General features: G+C 39.8%; 1 protein-coding gene across 1 annotated transcript; it reads left to right on the top strand.

Moving 5' to 3' along the window:
• Positions 1-6,810, top strand: lpl2a (lipoprotein lipase 2 a). Its single transcript, XM_031864160.1, has 10 exons — positions 1-219; positions 1,001-1,197; positions 1,560-1,739; positions 2,007-2,118; positions 2,236-2,469; positions 3,660-3,902; positions 4,261-4,381; positions 4,667-4,885; positions 5,056-5,163; positions 5,597-6,810. Exons 1-10 carry the CDS (start codon positions 120-122, stop codon positions 5,616-5,618), a joined length of 1,536 nt encoding a protein of 511 aa, XP_031720020.1. The 5' UTR covers positions 1-119; the 3' UTR covers positions 5,619-6,810.
• Positions 6,811-8,779: the final 1,969 nt, after the last annotated feature.

The following is an 8,779-nucleotide window of genomic DNA, read 5'->3' as shown; positions in this document are numbered from 1 at the left end:
CAGGACGTAGTGAATTATTCTTAGAAGGAATACATAAACTCTTCCGCCGCGAGATCCGATTGATTGAATTCATTGTTCAATCATTGTTCAATCTCCAGAAGGAAGCAGCTGGAAAAGCGATGAAAGCGTGGCGAGTTCGGTTTCTGTACTTTCTGGTGTTGAATGCAGCTGTGCAGTATGTGACGTCTCTGGAAGAAGAGCTCACCGATTCTATTTTTGGTGAGTTGCCAGTTCAAACTTGATTCAAAACTGCGGGATTTGAGCGCATATGGAGGGTATTTGTGTCTAATTTACCGCATTAATTTGTATGAGCTGGGTGTGTGTAGTTTGGACTGATAATAAAATCAACTGTTTGTAGGCTATGTATGACGTGTCTATGGTTGTCTTTGTGCTTTTTGGCGAATATCCAACTTTATTACTTTTGGCTGTGAGAGACAAGGTGCTTTTCACTTTCAGAGAGGAACAAAGTGGTGAAAACATTCAGGCTACTGAATAGTCTCAACATAATTTCAGTTATCCAAATGCAGTTTTACATCATTTTTGTTTTCAATATGTCCCCTAAACTGCTGCAATACTTTCTCAATGTAATGGTCAGTATGCTTCCTGCATTCACCTCCCCACCCTCCCACTCTGAAAACCGGCACAACCCCTGGTTGAGTTGAGTCAGCTGACTGAGCCGGGACCACTGAAACTTGCACAGATTAGAGTCGGTGAGGTGGCAGGAACAAAGCTGGGGAAAACTCCCCTGTTGTTACCATGGAGCTCAGCCTGACCAAGTGATCCCCTGTAACCTCTTAGGATGGATCTTGTTTACGGGGGAGGCTCGTTTACTGAGGGGCCGGGTCTTATTAGAGCCATTCTCTCCGTTAGCTAGTCAGCCATCTCGGAGACTCTTAGATCTGCTTTACACATCTGACACCAGCTTGACAGAGGGTTTTATTCTCTTCTCTTCTAATACATTTGTTCACACAGCTAATTGCTCGTCCTTCCTCTCTTTCAGATAACTTCCTCGACCCCCTGAAAGACTTGTTTGAACACAAAGATGACAGCAATCAAACTGTCGCCAAATTCTCCCTCCGCAAACCATCCCATCCCGATGATGACCTGTGTTACATCGTTCCCGGCAAACCCGACTCCCTGGCAGCCTGCACCTTCAACAGCACCTCCAAGACCTTCCTGGTAATCCACGGATGGACGGTGAGTGGAGATGCTTCAGCCTGTTGTGACCTGCCTCCCGGTCTTTAAAACACCCAAGGGCTTTGTTCACTTCACTTTCCTTTGGTTTCGCAAAAACACCTGTGACTCGGAATGTGTCATTATATCGCCAAATTCCACTGCCATTGAGTCTTAAATTCACCGAACCAACTTTCTTGACAAGCAACAACATGTAAATGCCAAAGAACATGCTGTAAAGAGGAGGTGGACTAGAGGTGGCTCTGATTTTACAATATGACCTTTAAGCTAATTCTCCCTGAACTTCATTTAATTAATACCAGTTTTATTAGCAGCTATGGCGTTGTTGCATTGAAAGTTTAATGTTCCGACTGTCTTTTCAACAGTTGAGTGGGATGTTTGAAAGCTGGGTGGCGAAGCTGGTTTCAGCGCTGTACGACAGAGAGCAGACGGCCAACGTCATCGTGGTGGACTGGCTCACCTCGGCACAGAACCACTATGTGGTCGCAGCTCAGAACACCAAAGAAGTGGGACACGAGATCGCTCGCTTCATTGACTGGATCGAGGTCAGTGGGATAGAGTTGATAACTGTAACAGTAAAAAAAAATTACAAATGGTCACTCGTTTTTCCACTCACCAACAAGAAAACAAATGTATTTTAAATGATCAGAGAGTTGTTATTAAAGCTGTTACTCTTTACAACAAGCCAAAACACTTTTACAGATAATATGACCATTAGTAACTTTTTAAGTAGACACTGTCTTATACCTTATTGCAAAATAGTACTGTTCAGGTCTGCTAGCTAGTAAACACAGTATTCATTTATGTACTAGGAAACCACCAACATGCCTCTAGAGAACATCCACCTGATTGGCTACAGCCTCGGGGCTCACGTGGCAGGATTTGCTGGAAGCCACGCAACCAATAAAGTTGGAAGAATAACTGGTAAAAAAAACAAGCCCAAACAATGTATTTCATAATACATCTTGCAGTTTAACTTGGTAACCATCAGTTCATTGGGAGTTGATTGGTTAATTCACTGTCATCGGCCTCTGTCTGCAGGTCTGGACCCAGCTGGTCCTGACTTTGAGGGACAGCATGCCCACAGGCGTCTGTCCCCTGACGACGCTCATTTTGTGGACGTCCTCCACACCTTCACGCGGGGCTCCCTGGGTCTCAGCATCGGGATCCAGCAGCCTGTCGGCCACATTGACATTTACCCCAACGGAGGCAGCTTCCAGCCAGGCTGCAACCTCAGGGGGGCCCTGGAGAAGATCGCCAACTTCGGGTTATTCGGTGAGAATGACTTCTAATGTAACTGCAAAATGTAAAAGCATGAACTTGAACTTAGTTTAAAACTAAATGATTGTATTTTGATCTAGGGTTACTTTTGTGGACATAAACGTACTTACTGATGTAGACTTCTCCCTGTAAGATTTCTGAAATACGTGAGACAAGTTTCTGTTTAATTTCCCATAATAGTCAGTTATTGTGATATCAGCAGAACATTTTTCGAATGTCATAATATTTGTTTTTTAATCACCCAGCCTCACTCAGGATGACCATACATGTTGTTTTATACAGGCAAAAAGCCTCATTGATATTTTGGCTTCACATAATCATGCATTATTTAACATTTCTGCGAAGCAGTCATTATTTTGCAAGTAAGTAAGTTTTTGCACTCAAGTCCCAAGTTAAGGCAGGCAAGTCCTGAGTCACAATCCTAAACAAGTCATAATGGGCTCTTCACCAAATGCTGTGCCATTTTAAAAACAGAGTAATAACATACAGTATTCAATTTAAAGATTTATAATTGTTTGTTAACACAAGGGCGATTGAACTTAATCATAAAGAAAACAAACTGGGGAATTAAGTGTTGACTTGCTGGGATGAATAGCCTGAACGTTCATTGATTCAGGTAATGTAGGGGAATACATGGATTTGTGGCACACTTTGTAAATAACATACTTTTTGATCTTTAGTCTTGAGTATTTTAGAATCAAGTCCATGTGACTTATTAGTCAATGGTGTTAACGTCCAAGTCGAGTTGAATGTCTGTTTTGATTTTGTCAAGTCGGGTCTAAAGCCGTCAAATTTTTAACTCGAGTCTGACTTGAGTCCAAGTCATGTAACTGGAGTCCACGCCTCGGCTGCTAAGTATTTAAAGCCAGTATAACCAACAGTGATGCATCGGCTGCAAACAGGTTATAAGGCACATTTTTGTGAATATTAGTAGATACACATAGAGTTCATTGTCCAGAAGCAAGCTACTAGCTGCCTGTCATTAGTCTGTGTTGGGAGTTAACGTTGTTTCTGACCCTATATACAATGGGCTGAAAATAAACAGAGGGCTCCAAACATGGCTGAGGAAAGGTCAGATAGAATGTCAGACCTTTTGGCTGAGGAGGTTGATAGGTAAAGCAAAAGTAACACATTTACGTAATTATGTATGTGTAATTAAATATGGTTCCCTATTTCCTCATCAGCTATTACTGATGCAGTGAAGTGTGAACACGAACGCTCGGTCCACCTGTTCATCGACTCTCTACTGAACAAGCGGGAAGCAGCCAAGGCCTACAGATGCGGCAGCAATGACATGTTTGACCGCGGCATGTGTCTCAGTTGCCGAAAAAGCCGCTGCAACGCAGTGGGCTACGACATCAGCAAGGTCCGCAAGGCACGCAACGTTCAGATGTACACCAGGACTCGAGCCTCCATGCCTTTCAGAGGTCAGTGGACTTGATCAGTAGTGGTGTTTGTTTTCATTGGTGTTGTCCCATGTTTGAATAAACTTTCAGCAAAAGTGCCCTCCAGGGTGCACTTTCACTTGAGAAAACATGATGAAATGCCCTATAGGGTTTCCTGTATGTGAAATGTAAAGCAGTGCCCTCTTAGGTGGCCTTAAAATTCAGTTCTAAACGTCCAAAGGAATTAAAGATTTCTGAGCTCAATAGTGTTTCAGTTCCAGGTGGGTTTGACAGCAAAAGTCTGATCATCTGCAGCTTAGTTTTTTCTAAAACAACTAAATCTAAGTTGGAGCAGCTTCATGCATGTTTAAAATGTTCCAAATGCTCTCTTGCTCTACAGTTTACCACTTTCAGCTGAAGATCCACTTCTCCAGTAAGGTGAATCGTTCAGAGATGGAGCCGTCACTCACTGTCTCACTGTACGGAACAAAAGGAGAGACTGAAAACCTGGAGCTTAAACTGTGAGTGGGTGATTTAAAAACTTTCATAAAAGAGAATAACAGCACTGTGACTTGCATCTTGTAGGTTACGAGTTGTTTTGTAACAGCCGCACAGTAGTCAAAAGAAAAAAGCATGAAGTAGAAACTATAAACCGTCATATAAAGCGCAGACTTGACAGCATTGACTCTCGCTATGTGGGGTTACATCATGGTTTATGGTGCAGCATTTATGAGGCTAAGCTAAATAAAACATCCCTACTGACTACGAGTAGAACACTAACATTTCTCTCTGTTTTTATGTGACAGAAAGGAGAAGATAGCGACGAATAAGACCCATTCATTCCTGCTGGTGACAGAGGAAGATATCGGAGATCTGCTGATGTTGAAGTTTAAATGGGAGGAGACAAATGGTTGGTCAGCCTCCAACATGTTGAAGATGGTTTCCTCTTGGTGGTCCGGTGACTCAGACAGCGCCAACATGGAGGTTCACAAGATCCGCATCCGAGCTGGCGAGACCCAACAAAAGTAAGAAGTGCTATATTGGGATAAATACTGATGTAGAACCAAAATAATACTCATGATGTGACAAAAAACACATAATTTCTAGCAGTAGAAGTAGTACAAAATCTTGCCATGAATGAAGCTATTTCAGTGGATGAAGTGCTCATGCAGATGGATTGTATTTTCTTTTTCAGGATGGTGTTCTGTGTAAAAGACCATGAAGCTCAGAAATTAACACAAGAGGTCACATTTGTTAAATGTAAGGATGCATGGAGGCCAAACACGAAACACACTCCGAAAAGGTAAGCTACCCTATACAGTTTCCCCAATCACCGTTAAAGGGTAACTTCTGTATTTTTCAACCTGGAGCCTATTTTCTCATGTCTTTGTGAGGGACGGCGTGTCCCCTCTCGTTACGTGCACAGAAAATGAAAATCAGTCTCTCGGAGAAGTCTCGTTCTGGAATCTTGTGTCGCATCCACATTTTCGAAATCAGCTGAATATTCAGCCACGACAGTGATAATCTTTGAAATATCACCAAGCTACGATGCGCTGTTGTCTTCCAGCAACAAGTCACATTACACAATAACAAAATTGTTGTCCCCATTAGTCACTGAGAAAAAAAAAAACATGAGAGAATAAGGTCCAGGTTGAAAAAAAGTTAGGAAATAAAAGTTAGCGTTTTCCAATACTGTTCATGCTTTTAAGTAAAAACACACTTTTCTCTTTCTGTAGAATAACTCTGGAGAAACACTGACCTCGGAGAAGAGAATCCACCGTTGAAGTCCATTTCTGCACTTTTTAATTTATACACCTGTAAAAGTACATTTGTTATTTAAAAAAAAATGTGTATGAATCCTGTAAAATATTTATGTTAAGAACATTTTGTTTTTATGATACTAACTGTAACTTTATTGTTACACAAAAAAAGTAAATGCTGTGGTCTTTGGTGCGTGTTCTGTATTCAAAGAGATGGATACTAGTGAGAGCCTCACATACTGAGAGGTGTGACTGACTGGATTTACCTTAATAGTTCTGAAGGTACTGACGTCCCATTGTGTAAAATACTTCAAGTTAAATTTCATATAGCGGCCACTGTGAAGAATAACATCTTCTTTGAGTTCATGGAGGTCTGCAGGCACTTCTCAAAAAGAAGGCAAAATAGCAGTTAAGATGACTTTCTTAAGGTTTTTTTGCAATAGGGTACAGTTTATTTATGTATTATCTAACTGACCGAGCATTCACCACTGTGGCTCACTGCACTGTATGTGACTGTGGGTCCTGTAACAGTGTGCCTTACTGTAGACTGCCGCCAGAAGTAAGCAGCTGCAAAGTGAACTTGTCTTAACTTTGTTGCTGTTTTTCTGCTCAGTGTACTTTACTATTGTTATTCTATTAACTTTTTTAAACATCTGAACTTTCAAAAGTTGTTTTAAACACTTATTGTCACATCTACACCTCTGTGAAATGACACTTTGAAGCTGTTACCTCAAATATGCTCCTGACATTTTGTCTGTCATAGTTCTATTAAAGTTCTATTGAGGCTCAGTGTGAGTTAGAAAACAGTGTTTCTCTATGTAGTCTATCACAGGCCTCTCTTGACTGCAGTTTTCTTCTGGGAGCAAAATCTAAACCTTGGCTCGTTTGCGATCGGTACTGTGATCATCGTGACTTCATCTCCGCCTACTTTAGCAATATAGAAACGTTTTTTGCACTGACAACAGGGGAGATTGCGAAACCTAGTTACTTGTAGAGTTATGTAAATACCTTAATACAGACGTTTAATTTTGTTGTATGGAACACTGTCAGTTATATATTTTTACGTCTGGATGAATTTAATCCGTAAAATGTGCATTTATATCAATGCATTTTGTACATATTTGTAAATAGTCACTGTACTGTATAAATTCTTTAATAAACCAAAACTGCCACCTGGGTGGTCACCCTGAGCCTGACTTTTATTTTCAGGTTGTGACGGTGAAAAACAATAATAAACTTTACAATCATGAAAATGTTCCATTGTTATCGCTCAAACTTACCAGCACAAGGTTGTTTTATTCCTTTTCTTCTTCATTATCAGTAGAAAACCTGTCTGTGATCCTAACAATTTAAACTCTCACGTCTGGTTTTTGATACAAAAGTGCTAGGATTTGTTAAATGTCCTTGTAGTTGTGACGCCATTGGCCGACTGTGTCAATGTGACCCAAGAGATTAACACGATGACACGATCACACAGCTTTAGATTCATCCCCAAATAAACCTTTTAGTTATGACATGTGAATCATTAGTGGTGGAGGAAGTATTCATAGGAAAAGCACACAAGCATTATCAGTTAAATGTACTTTTGGTATTGAAAGTAGTTGTAACTGCTTTATGTACAGCAGTTTATTGCAGTGGTTCCTAACCAAGGGGGTCGGGGAACCTTTAATCTATGTGGGGGGCCGTGAGATGATTATTGGGGTTGGAAAGAAGAGAAAGAAGAAGATATGCTCCACAGATTTGTGTTTTTTTTATATTTCTCTAGCCTTTGCTGTTTTTCAAAAAGATTGCAGTATTTAAATATGTCAACAATGTTCACGAAAAATGTTAACCTTTCATTAAAATAATGTAATTTGTATCTATAGCAGTCAAATAAAAACTGGAATAATATTTACTGAAGCAGGGTTATTACAGTAAAAACTGTAAATAACTCAAATAACCAGTGAAAAATATTGTTAGTAAACTGACACTTAGTAAACAATATCCTTCAAGAAAAAATTAAGCTAAACTGAAATAATATTACCTGGTTACAAAAAACTAATAAAAATAAAATAGAAATTAACGTAAATTCATTTTGATTTAATTTTTAGCTATAAAATATTGCGACTGAAAAAAGGAGTTTTGAACCACAGAAATTGAGTTTACAGACTTGACCTTCCAGAAGATGGCCTTATACCGCAATTGCTTTACATCGAACGCTAAAGTAGCGCAAATAATAAACATAAACATTATAACCATTCCTATACAGTTCTCTAACACTTTTATATACATAATGTAGCTGTACTTCTAAGACATTATACCTGGCCCTAACAAAAACAAACTACTGTAAAACTACAACTAAACTTTTCTGAAAAATGTAAATGAAAGAAAAATAGCAAAAGCATTCTGAAAAAAAAACTAAAATAAAATTGAAACGTCAAAAATAAAATAAATACTAATTGAAAATTCAGAACTGTTACAACGATGCTCTGAAGCAATAGAAGTAGAAATTTCTACAGTACAGTAACTAAGTGAATATATTTAATAATATACTTTGTATCTTTACTGTAAATCATAAATAGTAAACAAGTACTCTTTGAGATTACAGACATGTTGACGGTGACTTTATTGACTTTATTAGCTTCTTAACATGCAATGCAAATGACAGCAGTCAGGCCGCTTGTTGAACTGTGAACAGACAAGTGACAAGAGGAAAATAAATGTCAGATGCATAGTGACGCACAAAGATATCAGTGACCAAAAGAGTGTGAGAGGCGTTGAGCAGGTGTGTCGTCACAGGTCAGGTTTGTGGAACAAAGTTCAATCTCTTCAATGTGACTTTGACACTTAAAAATCCCAGATTAATGAATCCTAATATAGCTCAAGCACAAGTTCAGTCAGGAAGACCCTCACTCATAATCTCTGTCTCTCCTCTCCTTGTAATTACTCTGTCAGCTGATTGGGGGCGTGCACTTTCAAGTAACCAACCAGATTCTGCACACCGGTTCCTGAAGCCAATCATATCGTTGCTGTCAAACTTTAAATAGTGTTCTCCTCTCTGCTGCTGTCAGTTGTCATTTCAGCTAAGCAGATGCGACCCTCCTCCACCCCAGTCACCTCCAGTCAGCATCACAGTCATGCTCCTCATTCATCATCATATTGCAGCAGCTCCTTTCACCA

This window comes from Anarrhichthys ocellatus, unplaced genomic scaffold (assembly GCF_004355925.1).
Source record: "Anarrhichthys ocellatus isolate YVR2014 unplaced genomic scaffold, GSC_Weel_1.0 scaffold30, whole genome shotgun sequence".
Classification (NCBI taxonomy): domain Eukaryota; kingdom Metazoa; phylum Chordata; class Actinopteri; order Perciformes; family Anarhichadidae; genus Anarrhichthys; species Anarrhichthys ocellatus.
This window is presented reverse-complemented; position numbering and strand designations above follow the sequence as displayed.

Excerpts from the sequence above, each read along its gene's own strand:
- lpl2a (XM_031864160.1), top strand. The coding sequence starts at position 120 with ATGAAAGCGTGGCGAGTTCGGTTTCTGTACTTTCTGGTGTTGAATGCA. Across the intron at positions 220-1,000 it reads GCTCACCGATTCTATTTTTG|ATAACTTCCTCGACCCCCTG; the intron begins GTGAGTTGCCAG and ends CCTCTCTTTCAG. Across the intron at positions 3,903-4,260 it reads AGCCTCCATGCCTTTCAGAG|TTTACCACTTTCAGCTGAAG; the intron begins GTCAGTGGACTT and ends CTTGCTCTACAG.